This window comes from Mandrillus leucophaeus, unplaced genomic scaffold (genome assembly GCF_000951045.1).
Source record: "Mandrillus leucophaeus isolate KB7577 unplaced genomic scaffold, Mleu.le_1.0 Scaffold79, whole genome shotgun sequence".
Classification (NCBI taxonomy): Eukaryota; Metazoa; Chordata; class Mammalia; order Primates; family Cercopithecidae; genus Mandrillus; species Mandrillus leucophaeus.
The window spans coordinates 3,202,425-3,216,913 of NW_012108585.1; the positions used below are offsets into that span (position 1 = coordinate 3,202,425).

Genomic DNA, 14,489 nt, shown 5'->3' on the forward strand with positions numbered 1-14,489 from the left:
CCTGGGCGAGGGCCCACATTCCCATTTCCTTTCTGTAAGGGACAGCGGGCAGAGTTATCATTCAGCTCTTGACAGGCAGGGAGGAAGACCAGAGAAGATCATTGACATAGAGAAACGAGTTTATTCCAATGGAGGAGCAGCTGAACCGAGGGCTTGTCACTGGGCCTGGGGTCTGCAGTTACAGAAGCAGCAGGAGGCAGACAAGGAAAGGCACAGCACAGGACCCAGGAAAGCGGACCTTGTGGAGCAAGGCAGTGAGGGAGAGGAAAGCTTTTAGGATTTTGAGACCAGGTACTATGGCACACGTGATAAGTGAGCCCCTCTCCTTTCCTTCTGAGGGCAGGGGAGGCAGCCGGGAAAGGTCAGGCCAGGTGTCACAGGCAGCAGCTCCTCGCATCCCGGTTCTTCTCTTTTTTTTTTTTTTTTTTTTTTGAGACGGAGTCTCGCGCTGTTGCCCAGGCTGCGATCTGGGCTCACTGCAAGCTCCACCTCACGCCATTCTGCTGCCTCAGCCTCCTGAGTAGCTGGGATTACAGGGGACTGCCACTGCGCCCGGCTAATTTTTTGTATTTTTAGTAGAGACGGGGTTTCACTGTGGTCTCGACCTCCTGACCTTGTGATTCGCGCGCCTCGGCCTCCCAAAGTGCTGGGATTACAGGGCGTGAGCCACCGCGCCCGGCCCTGGTTCTTCTCTAACCCAGTCTACCCCAGGCTCAGGACTCTGTCTCAGCCCAAGGGTCCCACCCAGTTCAGGTTAGCTCTACCACTGTCCTCCTCTCCCCCTGTTTGTTTGTTTGTTTTTGGAGACTCCTTGGGTCTCACTCCTTCGCCCAAGCTGGAGTCCAATGGCACAAACTTGGCTCACAACAATCTTGTGCCTCAGCCTTCCAAGTAGCTGGGATTACAGGTGAGCACCACCATACCTGGCTAATTTTTGTATTTTTTAGTAGAGATGGGGTTCTGCCATATTACCCAGGCTGCTCTCAAACTCCTGACATTAAGTCATCCGCCCGCCTCAGCCTCCCAAAGCGCTGGGATTACAGGCATGAGTCATTGCGCCCGGCCTCTTTCTTTACTCCTAATCCATGATTTGAGAGACTCACACCAGCCAGAAAGACTCTCAGGGGTCTGGCGCCTGAAGCTTCGGGTTCTTCTCTTCACAGTGAATTCAGAAAAGCCTCTCTCTCCTGACAGACCCCAAACTTCAAAAAAAAAGAAAAAGCCTCTGTCTTTTTGCTTTGGCAAAGCCTGGCGGGGGGTTAGAAAGCCACTGATTCCAGGACAAGGCGAGCTTAAGCTCAAGAGACCGGAGACGGGGATGGGAAGAAGGCCTAACGAGGTGGGTAGTTCCAGAAATCAGAAAGAATGCTAAATAGGTTCAGTCTGAGTGGTGACAGCCTCACTGTCCTGTCTGCCTCGTAGGAGCAGTTCTCTACAAGGCTCTGCCACACACACACCCAAAGTTCAGGGGCTCTGTGGGTACAAAAAGCAAGTGGAGAAGGATAAATACCTAGCGTTAATAGCAGAAGTATGTCCAAGGTTTTGCACAGGGTAATCGAACAATAACTGGCTTCAGACATTTGCAGCCCCAGAAAAATAACTAATGAAAGCTCTCAGCCTTATGAGATGGACATTCCTATACTAACTCCATGTCTTTGTTGTATTGAATTCTGTCTCATGTTTCTTCCCCCACATCTGTGCAGATGTGCACAGAATCCAAGAGGCAGACACCAGGAGGTCCAGGGACCCAGGTTGGCGAGGCGTGAGTGTAATTGTGGGAGATACGGAGCCCCAGAAGGTGTGGTGAGAGCCATGGTGGTGTGGGAAGTTGAGTTGCGTTTGGGGTGGAATTGGGTGCTGGGCAAGGACAGCAGTCAGCAGAGCCTTCGACCCAGCCCAGGCAGGCACCCCATTTTGCTTAGCCTCCCATCTGTGGTCCTGGTTTGGCTTTGCTCTTCTTGGAGGGAAATGAATGAGAAACCTGGCGTCGTGGGCGCTCTAGTGAAAACTCCCCCTGGGGAGTAGGACAGCTGCTGAGAAGCAGAGAGGAATGTGGGCGGCTGGGGGAAATGGGACAGCAGGGCTCAGGGTGGTGATTGAAAGGGCAGACACCGGAGTCCCCAGCTACCTGGCTTCAAGAGCACCCGTTCCCCACACGCCTCTTCTGCTAAGGCAAGGTCTTTCCCTCTGGGGACTGACTGAGACAGCAGTCACTGGCCAGGTTCTTGGTACAGAGGCAGGAAGGGCAGCTCTGAGAACGGGGCTTTCAGCCGCAGCACTCCGCGCTCCAGGTCGATGCAGCACTGTGGGGTGTAGAGCAGTCATGCCGGCTCAGCTCAGCCCGTCACCTGCCTCCCACTTCCCACAGCTTCCACCTGCCTTTTGCTCTCCCCCTTATCCCCATTTCCCTTGACTCCTGTTGGAGGGGGTGACCCAGTTCTCTTGACTTTTCACTGGGTGGTGAGTAAGGAACCTCTAAGGAAGCAAAGGGACAACTGCCAATCTCTAAGTCACTCTCATCAGAACCTGGTCCAAGCTTCCACACCTGTGCCTTCTACTACTTTTTCCTGGTGCTTTGGATCAGGCCCTGAGTGTGGGTGCCTTACCTTGAGAGAAAGCAGAGTCTGCAGGCCCAGGCAGAATTCAGGACTCTCGACATCTGCAGGAACCATTTGAAAACCGAAGAGGCTGAGGGTTCCCAGCGGTCACTGCTGCCCTCCTCTCAGCCCTTGCTCCTTCTCTGCCCACCCCATCCCCAGATCCAAGGGCACTGGCACGGAGATGAGGGATGGTCAGAACATCTCTGGGGACCCCTTGTGCTGCAGGGACTGAAAGTGTCTGCCTTTGCCCCACCCTGAAGAGAAAGGTGAGAGGCGAGCACCAGGGCTGTTGCAGAAGGGGGGACTTACCCACCACCTGTGCCGAGCACACCACGGTCTCCTGCCCCAGCTGTAGCTCCAACTGCTCCACCTGGGTTGGGGGCCCAGGGGCCAGGTCCCCAGCTGAGGCTTTTGGGACCTTCTTCTCTAACCTGTGGTTGGGAAGCAAAGGTTATGGCTACCACAGCCCCCAGTGGGCTTCACCCCATTAATCAGCAGACGTCCCACTCTACTATGGGTTCACCTCCAACCCCTGACCTCACGTGGGGTCTAAATCCTTGCCTTCTCTGCCAGAGTCTTCTAGCCACTCTTTTGTTAAATAACAGCTTTATTGAGATAAAATATGCAACTGTCGTCACTATCTAATCTGAGAATATTTTCATCAGCCCAAAAAGAAACCCTGTCCCCCATTTGCGTTTTTGGGCCACTCTTACCCCAGGCGGCTGAGACATCCAGCAGAGATCCGATTGTATTGGGTGCCTGTGTCCACGGCCACTCTAAGCAACAGGTCCTGGCACTGAGAAAGAGGGATTGTGCCGAATCAGTGAGTCCCTAGGAGAATGGGTTGGGATTGGGTCCTTCAGTTTCCCAGCCCACTGATGACTCCCTTTTAGAAATGAGTGGAGAAAACGAACTGTCTTTAAAACAGGCTTTTATCGGGGCAGTGGCTCACGCCTGTAATGCCAGCACTTCGGAAGGCTGAGGCGGGTGGATCACCTAAGGTTGGGAGTTCAAGACCAGCCTGACCAACATGGTGAAACCCTGTCTCTACTAAAAATACAAAATTAGCTGGGCGTGGTAGCGTAGGCCTGTAATCCCAGCTACTTGGGAGGCTGAGGCAGGAGAATCGCTTGAACCCAGGAGACAGAGGTTGTGGTGAGTCAAGATCGCACCATTACACGCCAGCCTAGGCAACAAGAGCAAAACTCCATCTCAAAACAAACCCAAAAAAACAAAAACTGGTTTTTATGAGACTCACACAATAGGGGCAGAACTCCCGGATAAATCAAAAAAGGAAGTGGGCTAGGTGAGGTGGCTCATGCCTGTAGTTCTAGCACTTTGGAGGCAAGAGGATCACTTGAAGCCAGGAGTCCAAGACCAGCCTGGGCAACACAGCAAGACCCTGTCTCTACAAAAAATAAAACGGGAAAAAAAAAAAAGTGGTTCTATGTGATGAGTTCATAAAGTTGGGGAAGACCTGCCAGAAATGGAGAAATGGTGATCTATTTAGAGGAATCCTTGGGAGTCTGATGGCCTCCTGGTTCGAAAACTCCAGGTTAGGAATAGAGGAAGGATGAGAAGACTGGAATCCCCTGTTAGGAAACTCAGCTGTGGGTAACCAAGAAGTTTGCCATTAGAAACAAAGGAGGACAAGTTCACCTACTTTGGGACATAGACAGACATTTTGATATACACTTGGATATACACACAGGTCATTTTCTCATTCCAAGCATTCGTTGAGTATCTGCTATAAGATATGTTACTGGAAGGTACATCAGTGAGTGCTATTCTTTAGGAGTCTAAAGGAAGTAAAATCTAACTCTACTATATGGCAGAAAGTTTTTTTTTTTTTTTTTGAGACGGAGTCTCGCTGTGTCACCCAGGCTGGAGTGCGGTGGCGCGATCTCGGCTCACTGCAAGCTCCGCCTGCCGGGTTCACGCCATTCTCCTGCCTCAGCCTCCCGAGAAGCTGGGACTACAGGCACCCGCCACCACGCCCGGCTAATTTTTTTTGTATTTTTAGTAGAGACGGGGTTTCACTGGGTTAGCCAGGATGGTCTCGATCTCCTGACCTCGTGATCCGCCCACCTCGGCCTCCCACAGTGCCGGGATTACAGGCGTGAGCCACCGCCTGTAGAAAGCTTTAAGTACTATTAAGGACTATAAAAGGACGTGAATGTCCCGGCCCCATGGCACACCTATGTATAATCCAAGTACTTTGGGAGGCCAGGGTGGAAGGATCGCTTGAGGCCAGGAGTTCAAGACCAGCCTGACCAATGTGGTGAAACGCCCATCTCTACTAAAAATACAAAAAAAAAAAAAAAATAGCCGGGTGTGGTGGCGCACACCTGTGATTTCAGCTACTCAGAAGACTGAGGTGGGAGGATCGCTTGAGTCCAGGAGGTTGAGGCTGCAGTGAGCTCTGATCATGCCACTGCACTCCGGCCTGGGTGACCGAGTAAGACCCTGTATCTTAAAAAAAATAAATACAAGGACTGGAAAAGTCAGGGAGCACAGGGGCTCACACCTGTAATCCCAGCACTTTGGGAGGCCAAGGTGGATGGATCTCCTGAGGTCAGGAGTTCGAGACCAGCCTGACCAACCTGGAGAAACCCCGTCTCTACTAAAAATGCAAAAGTAGCCAGGCACGGTGGCATTTGCCTGTAATCCCAGCTACTCAGGAGGCTGAGGCAGAAGAATTGCTTGAACCCGGGAGGTGGAGGTTGCGGTAAGCCGAGATCACACTATTGCAGTCCAGCCTGGGCAACAAGAGTGAAACTCTGTCTTCAAAAAAAAAAAAAAAAGGGCCAGGCGCAGTGGCTCACACCTGTAATCCCAGCACCAGGAATTTGAGACCAGCCTGACCAACATGGTGAATCCCCGTCTCTACTAAAAATACAAAAATTAGCCAAGCATGGCAGTGCGGGCCTATAATCCCAGCTACTTGGGAGGCTGGGGCAGGAGAATCGCTTGAACCCAGGAGGCAGAGGCTGCAGTGACCCGAGATCGCGCCACTGGACTCCAGCCTGGGTGACAGAGCGAGACTCGGTCTCAAAAAAAAAAAAAAATTTTTTTAAAAAAGGATGTGAGTAACATGCCTTAGAGGTTGGGAGGCAGGAAAGGCTGTTTCCTACTGGGAAAATCAGAAAAGGTTTCAAGGAGGAGGTAACACCTGATCTGGGCTTTAAAAGCTTGCAGAATGCGGACCCAGAATTACTGGAGAGCAAGAAGAGGGCAATCCAGGTAGAAGCAGCACAGAGCAAAGACGGTGGCCCAGGACCACTGGGAATTTATTGGGAACGTTCAGTAGTGACTGAGTGGTTAAATGGTTCCAGAGATTACAGGGCCAATGCCTTGGAACACATGAGTTTTTTCCAGAATTACGTTATCCATGCACGCACACCATTCATCTGTGTAGAGCACACTGAGGAGTACTTACTTAATTTAAGTACTGTATTTTGACCAAGGAAAGGGGGCCGAGTAATGGTGGTGACAGACGGAGTTGCACCAAGCAAAGATGGGTTGGGGCAGGGAGGAAGGAGGTAGAGGATCGTCGTTAGGTCCAAGCTAGGGAGAGACGTGTCCTTTCTCCCTCCTTCCCGCTGCCATCAGGGCAGAAAGGAGAGTAGGTGAAGTGAGCGCAGGCAGGGTTGTTAATGAAAGTGTGTCCCTGGGAGGCCTCTCACCTTGCAGTTGACCAGAAGAGCTGGAATCTCTGTCCTGCTGGTCCTCCTCCTGCTCTCCTGGCCATGAATCAGGGCCTGCACCCGGGGAGACTCCCCCTGCAGCCAATTCGGGTTTCCCTCTACCAGGCGTCTTTGGATCACACTGTGCGGCTGCTGGCTCCATCATGAAACAATGAAGGTAGGCAGTTCTAAACCCAGGTATCCAGGCTGCTCAGTTACCCCACTTAGATATCCCAGGATGCTCCCCCAAACCCCCCAGCCCAGACCTGAGCCTTATCCTAGGAGCTGACCCTAGGGTCCCAGCAGTCAGGTAATGAGAGCAGAGTAAGCCCCAGTATCAAATCATGCCGTTTTCCTTGGACACCCATAGATTGCTCAGCAGTGAGGAAATGGGAAGAGGAGAATGGTCCGTTCTTGGTTAAACTGACTTAGTAGCTAAAGGGACATTTCAGGAATTAGTATGCTTGGGGGAAATTTTGTCTCAAACTTATATTTTTTTTTAACTAGGAGGTTTGTTTTTTTACTTCCCCTCTGACCTCATCCTTCAGTGGGCTTCAAATCCCAGGGTTGGTGGTGTGATGAAAAACAGTAAGAAGCTCTTAAGAACTAGGCCAGGCGTGGTGGCTTATACCTGTAATCCCAGCACTTTGGGAGGCCAAGGTGGGTGGATCACTTGACGTCAGGAGTTCGAGACCAGCCTGGCCAACATGGTGAAACCCTATTTCTACTAAAAATACAGCCGGGTGCGGTGGCTCACGCCTGTAATCCTAGCACTTTGGGAGGCCTAGACGGGCAGATCATGAGGTCAGGAGCTCGAGACCATCCTGGCTAACACGGTGAAACCTCGTCTCTACTAAAAATACAAAAAAACTAGCCGGGCATAGTGGCGGGCGCCTGTAGTCCTAACTACTTGGGAGGCTGAGGCAGGAGAATGGCGGGAACCCGGGGGAGCGGAGCTTGCAGTGAGCTGAGATTGCGCCACCACGCTCCAGCCTGGGTGACTGAGCAAGACTCCATCTCAAAAAAAACAAAAACAAAAACAAAAATTAGCTGGGTGTGGTGGCGCGTGCCTGTAGTCCCAGCTACTTGGGAGGCTGAAGTGTGATGATCACTTAAACCCAGAAGGCAGAGGTTGCAGTGAGCCAAGATCACACCACTGCACTCCTGTCTGGTTGACAGAGCAAGTCTCTATCTCAAAAAAACAAAACAAAACAAACAAACAGAAAACTCTTAAGAACTAGGATGCTGGGAATCATCTTTGACCTGGCCCTCATCTACAACCACTCCCATTCCATCCAGTCACTTCCCAGATTCTGCCGGTTTTGCCTCCTGTGTAGAATCAATCTGTCCCTCCTTTCCTTCTCTCTCATCTTTCTTTCTTTTTTCTTTTCTTTTGCCTTCTGTTCTTTCAAGATGGGATCTTGCTAAGCTGCCCAGACTGGACTCTAATTCCTTGGCTCAAGGCATTCTCTAGCCTCAGACTCCCAAGCAGCCGGGACCAGAAGCGTACGCCACAGCACCTGGCCTCCATCCTTCCTTTCTGTTACCGCGTGTGTTCCACACTCCCCGCAGCTCTCTTGGATCCCTCAAACACCTTCTTAAGTTCATAACCTGTCTCCAGACCTGTTACCTTTCAAATACATCTGCTTGGAGCTTCAGACTGGAAGCTAAAAACCTTGCTACTCCAAAACGTGGTCCTCAGATCAGCAACTTTAACATCATTTCGAAGCCTCTTAAAAATGCAGACTCTCATACCTACTGAATCAGATGTTTCATTGTGACAAGATCCCCAGGTGATTCGTGTGCAGGTTAAAGTTTGAGAAGCACCAAAGTAAAACATGAAACTAACCATGTACTCTCTTATTTAAAATGCATCAAAGACCCCCTACCCCACATTGCTTGCTGGAGCTCAAGCTTTTGAAGGTGATCCACAGCCCAGATGACGGGGCCGTGCCTCCTTCCCTGCCACTCTGTTTGTGGGCCCCAGAAGCACCACTCATACCAGGCTGCTTTTTGCCTCCATGCCTTCACTCCTCTCTCCTCTCTTCCTGAAACTCCTCTTCCCCACTCTTCTCGAGGCTAGACTGAAGAACTGACTTAACACACTTTATTTGAGAGAGAGGTTGCATCTTAAGTTTGGGATTCTGTGTACATCTTACCATGCAGGATGTACCTTCTCCAGGATACCCTCTCTGAGCTCTTCATGCTTCTCTCTCCGTACACCCCAAGCTGGGTCCCTTGTCTTAGCTCCCTTTGCCATGCTTCTCACAAATGTTATGTGTGGATTTTACTCTCCCATTAGCCTGGAAAGCCCCTGAGTCTACCTCGCTCATTTTTATATCCCAGGGCATGGCTCAGCATCTAGTAGGCACTCAATGAATGCTTGCTGCAGACTGACTCTCTCCCAGGCTCTACGCACCTCTCCACCTGCCCTCTCTCCTTGGGAGCCTGGGATTGTTTTTCTGCCCTTAGATTAATGAGGCCCTTGGGGTTGCTCCTGGCAGCGAAACTGCCAGCAGGAGACCCAGTGCTGGGAAAAGTTCAGCGAGCTCTGGGACTGGCTGGAGAGACTGGCTCTGCACTTCCCACGATGGACACAGGCTTCAGGCCCCTCCCACTGTTGTGCAGTTTGCTCCACAGCCATCCCAGGGAGGGAGACAATGGGGTCTCCCCTACCTGTCGTGCCTTTGCTCCCAAAGCCACAGGAGGTAACTGCCAGAGATCAACTGGGGACATCCTGGGCAGAGGGGAGAGGTGAAAAGCTCAGGACTTTCTCGTCAGAAGGCAGGACCTGCCACTCTGGGATGGCAATGTCAGTAGAGCACCTTCTCCTGGGGCCAAACAGATGTAGGATGGTCCCCAGTAGGTTCTAGCCATTGAGAACCAGAGAACCCACTTCCCTGCTCCATTCCTGTTTTTCAGCTATGCTTGCTGCCACTGCAAGGAGGAATAAGCCCCTGGCAGTTCCTTGAATTGAAGTCTTAGTGCAATCCCTTTTCCTTGCTGGGAGCCAGGGAATTGCCAGGCCTCTGGGCTGTGGTTCTGGTGTGGGCACCCAGGCTGAGAGGAGTCTGGAAAGGTAGGGCTAAGTAGAGAAAGGTAGCAAGGCGCTGCACTGGCCTTCAGCTTCCCTGGGAGAAGCAGTTGGTGGAGTGCAGGCCAGCAGATACGCTTCCAGCCTCTCAGTGCAGGCCTGGTTGAGTACCTGTTCTCAGACTAGGAGAGGGGACTGGGAACCGAGTGCTCCCAAGCCTTTCCACAAAGGATTCCCTCTCTCCCATGGGTCAGGGGCCAGGAATATTTCTCAGACTAAATGGAATAGTAGCTGGGGGAATAATCATGGCATTTAGATAGCGCCTGCTACTACGCACTGTTCTAAGTGCTTTAAATATATCAGCTCTGACAACTCTCCCAACAAACCTGTGATTGCTTTTATTCTCATTTAACAGATGAAGAAACTGAGGCACAGAGACGTAAAGTCAATTGCCCAAGTTAGTAAGTGGCAGAGCCAGGATCTGATCCCAAGCAAAGTGGCTCCATGGCCCCGCTTGTCAGCACTGCCTCAGAGAGGAATGCCTGAATCTGCAATTGTCCCCCGCCCACTCACATCCTTACTGTTACTCCCCTGCCCCATTCCTCTGAGGCCAAAGCTGCTGCAGACGGATGGGAGGAGAGGAACCTGGAAGGTCTATTCCACTTACAAGTGGGGGGAGCAGCATTCAAGGCGGCCAGGGGCCCCTGGCAAGAGCCACACAAAACCCTGACGCCCTGGAAAGGATGGAGACCCCCCGATGCTGTGATTCTGAGGAGAAAGGACAAATGGATAGACAGACCTGGTGGAGGGAACCTGTGGTTCAGGGGGAGCAGGAAGTCACAACCCTAAACTGGCCAGTCCTCCAGGCCCTCCCAGTTTTAAGTGACCACTCTAGAAGGTTCCTGTGTTCCTGTAAGCCCCCACTCCTAAACAGCCTAGCTCCTCACCACCGTCAAGTTGTGGGCCATTAGAGGGAAAAGGCAGGGAAGCTAAGCAGTGAGAATAGGACCCCTCAGAGCCACCAAACCATGGTGACATCCCCAGTGAAGAGCCTCAAGTTGACATACGACCTCTCCCCGTCTCAGCAAGGGAGCGGGACCTGAAAGCTGAGGGTCTGCACGTTCTGGTCCTGCTCAGGATCTGAGAAGTGGAAGGAAAGGGCCAGGGGACGCGAGCGGGGGAGGGGGATGCCTCACCAAATCCTTGGAGGTGCCGAGCCTCTTGAGGCTGTCCAGCGGGAGCAGGTCGGCCGAGTCCTTGTGCAGGAACTGGGTGGCCTGTTTGAGCCGGCGCTGCTGGCTCAGGTGGGCTCGGTCTCGAAGCTGTGCCTCCTGCCCCCTCGTCCTGGCTTCTCCCTCATCTCTCCTGGCTTCCTGCTTGGTGCTCATGGCCCCTGCTGGAGGAGTGGGCCGGGGGCTGCTCAGGGGGGCGTCACCGAGTCCTCTCTGCTTCTTCCTGCCTGTCTCCGTCCTGTGCTGCAGCTCTCCTTCCAACAGGAGGGTCCCCGCGGGAGGGAAAGAGGAAAGAAATAAATAATGTTCAGGAGCAGCCGCGTCGTCTCCAATTTCCCGAGATTGCTGTAGAGGGAGTGAGACTCCGGCTGGAAAAACCCAGTCCTAGAAGAGAGGGAGGGTTGGCAGGGCCCACAGCTGGCTGACTTGGCCCCGTCCCCAACGCTGGGGTCCTGTTCAGAGCGGGCGGTGGATGGGGCGTGTGTGTGTGTGTGTGTGTGTGTGTGTGTGAGAGAGAGAGAGAGAAGGAGAGACAGACAGTACTGTAAACTGTCAGGGTGCCTGTGCCAGGTGGTTTGCAAGGAAGCGCCTGTCACTGTGTGGGGGCGGCAGCCCTAGTGCCCCTCCCAGCCTGTGTGGCCCCCCCTTCCTCTGCATCCCTCCCAGGCTTCCCAGGGCCGCCCAGCTGTTTCCTCCGCAGCCCAGGGCTGGCGTGCAGGCCAATAACTGGATTCAGATCAGAGAGGGGCAGCACGAGAGTGTCCTTCCCTCCTCCCATCCCCCTAGCTTTACCTCCTTAGGTCTCTTCTCTCGCGCCTAGCAGATGTCAGAGTCTTTAACTAATTTACTCTGGATTCTGGGTTCCAGGGAATGGCAGGAACACCTCTGAATCTTCCCACGAGTAGAAATGGTCCCTGGCATCTCAGTCTCCTTTATATGACTCTCCTCAAGTCCTGGCTCTTTAAAAAATGTTACATTTCAAATATACAGAAGTTATAACGAGTAAGATAACCAGTACTCTTTACTGATCACCAGTTTAAAAAATAAGCTGTTGAAGCTCCCCGTGCACTTCCACTTCCACCTGCTGAAATCGGTGTTTATCAGGCCCATACTTCTTTATATTCTTTATGCAAATACTTCCATATGCATTCTAAGCAATACATCGTTGGTTTTGTCCTACTCACTGTATTTATTCTTCTGCAGTCTGCTTTTTTGCTCAATACTTGTTAGTGAGATTCATCCATACGATATGCCTAGCTCTAGTTAAGTGACTTCACCTGCTGTGTAACATAGTATTCCACTAGATGCATGCATGACATTGAGAAAATTGAGGTTATTTTTCATTTTTAGGTCTAACAAACAATGCTGCTGTGAATATTTTTGCACACATCTCCTGGGGCACCTGTGTCAGCATTTCTCTAGAGTATACACCTACACCTAGGAGTGGAATTGCTGGGACGTCCCATATACAGCTTTGCCTTTTTGGCATATTGCCAGAGTGTTTTTACCAGTGCACACTCAGACAGCTGCACACGGGGGCTCCTGAGGTTCCACATCCTCTCCAGCGCTTGGTATCAGACTTTTTCTAGCCCTGGCGTATCAGTAGATTTTTCTCTCCAGCCTTTCCTCTTCACCATCAGAGAAATGCATTGGCCAAGCACCTGTTTACCTGTGTTGGACTCTCACAGACTGATTACCCCACCTGAGCCCTGCTCCCTAAGGGTGCAGTCCGACCCAGACAGCTCCGAGGCACGTGCACATTCAGGCAAACCAGATGTCTACTGAACTTCTAGGAACCAAGCCTCTTCGAGACACTTTCACAACCACTGCAATTATATGAAGAAAGATTGTATTCTAATCCCCATTTGGAGGGAAAGAAAGTGGTATGGTTGAATTGTTTCCTTCACCCCCCAAATGTACCCCTAACCCCTAGTACCTCAGAATGTGACCTCATTTGGAGATGGGACCTTTACAGACATGGTGAAGTTAAGATGAGGTCATTAGGATGAGCCTACTCCCATATGACTGCGCTCTTACTAGGAGAAGGAAATTGGACACAGAAATGCACACGGGGAGAACGCCATGTGAAGGCTGAGATCGGGATGATGCGTCTGCAATTCAGGGAGCACCCGAGATGATCAGTAAACCCCCAGAAGCCAGGGGAGAGGTGTGGAGCGGACCCTACCTTACAGCTGTCAGAAGGAACCCGCCCTGCAGCACCTTCCTGTTGGTTGTCGGGCCTTGCCCATGACACCTCAGTTTCCTCCCCTCATCATTTTTTTGACCTAACAGAGAATTTAAAAAAAAATTTAGCTAGGCACAGTGGCTCATGCCTCTAATCCCAGCACTTTGGGAGGCCGAGGTAGGTGGATCACTTGAGGTCAGGAGTTCAAGACTAGCCTGGCCAATGTAGTGAAACCCTTTCTCTACTAAAAATACAAAAATTAGCCAGGCGTAGTGTCACATGCCTGTAATCCCAGCTGCTCAGGAGGCTGAAGTGGGGGAATCGCTTGAACCTGAAAGGCAGAGGTTACAATGAGCCACTGCACTCCAGCCTGAGTGACAGGGTGAAATTCCGGCTCAAAAAAAAAAAAATTAATTAATCAACAAGGAATAACTCCATTGGTCTCTAATAATGAGACAGAGGGGGAAGAAACTTCATCCAACTATTCAGGAAGATTAAGCCATTCTGAACTGTTAGGAGTAGAAGTGAGCGTGTTCTCGTCCAAGACATTTGGAAAATGTCTGTTATTCTCTGAAGTGAATGGATCTGAATTCAGAAATTCTGAGAGAAAAAAATGAAAGTGTGAAATATGGCTCCTTCACTGCATTGGTTCTTCTCTGAATGAAGTTTCTTTTCATTCAGAAAAATATTTATTGAACACCTACCACGTACTGGACACTGAGCTAGGCCCTGGGTGTACAGTGGAGAGCCAGATGAGGTCCCTGCCCTCGTGGAGTTCACATTCTAATGGAGAAGGTAGATAATGAACAACTAAATTTATAACCTCAGGTGGTAGTAAGTGCTGAAGAAAATACACCATGGAATAGTATGGAGCCATAAAAAATAACAAAATCCTGTCCTCTGCAGCAACACGGAGGCAGCTGGAGGACATTATCCTGAGCAAATTATTCTCAATTCTATCGGAACGTTCTTTTTTAAATCTGAGTCCTGGTGGCTGTATTCAAAGTCCATCCCCTCTTCTCCAAGCCTAGCAGAGATGGAGATGAACTGTATCCCACCTTCCTTGTCACAGCCGTTCATGCCTTCAAAGATCTTCCCATCTTTTCAACATTCATTCCTCAAGGCTGAATAGTGCCCATTCTTGTCTCTGCTGGTAGGGATGGAGAGGAGAGTTCCTCCGGCCCAGTGAAATCACCCAGTGCAGTGCCCTGCCACATAAGGAAATTCTCAGAATATTCTTTATAGAATGGGTTATTCAGAGCTAGACAAACAGCTCTCTTGAACCCGTGGAGGGTGAAGGGCAGCCAGTTCTATTTCAGGCTTTCTCCTCTGGCCTGTCAGATGTGCTGAAGACAGGAATGAGGCTGTTTTCCAGAGTTCTCCAGTCCAGCAGAGGCCCCCGGCACCCCTTGCTGCCAGGAGAGCACACCTCCCCACCGCCATCCCAAAGAGGTGGATCTTCCAAAGGCTACCAGACAAGGACATTTTATATTTCTGACACTAGGATGATTTTCCTATTTCATGGATGGCAAAACCAAGGCACGAAGAGGTCAAGTGCTTTGGCTCTGTTGATGAAAGCAGCCTGAGCATGGCATGGTGAACTCAGAGGAGCCTGGTCAAGAGTTCCAATTCATGGCTGAGCGGCTGAGCACAGTGGCTCATGCCTGTAATCCCAGCACTTTGGGAGGCCACAATGGGTGGATCACCTGAGGTCAGGAGCTCAAGACCAACCTGGCCAACATGGCGAAACCC

At 51.2% G+C, this 14,489-nt stretch overlaps 1 protein-coding gene across 1 annotated transcript; it reads right to left on the reverse strand.

The window, feature by feature from the left end:
• Positions 1–1,101: 1,101 nt before the first annotated feature.
• On the reverse strand, positions 1,102–11,662 carry NRIP2 (nuclear receptor interacting protein 2). Its single transcript, XM_011967183.1, is given in 8 exon segments — positions 1,102–2,303; positions 2,607–2,659; positions 2,910–3,031; positions 3,314–3,396; positions 6,287–6,439; positions 10,517–10,743; positions 10,746–11,147; positions 11,578–11,662. Coding segments are annotated over 8 exon segments (1,218 nt in total). The 3' UTR covers positions 1,102–2,210.
• Positions 11,663–14,489: the final 2,827 nt, after the last annotated feature.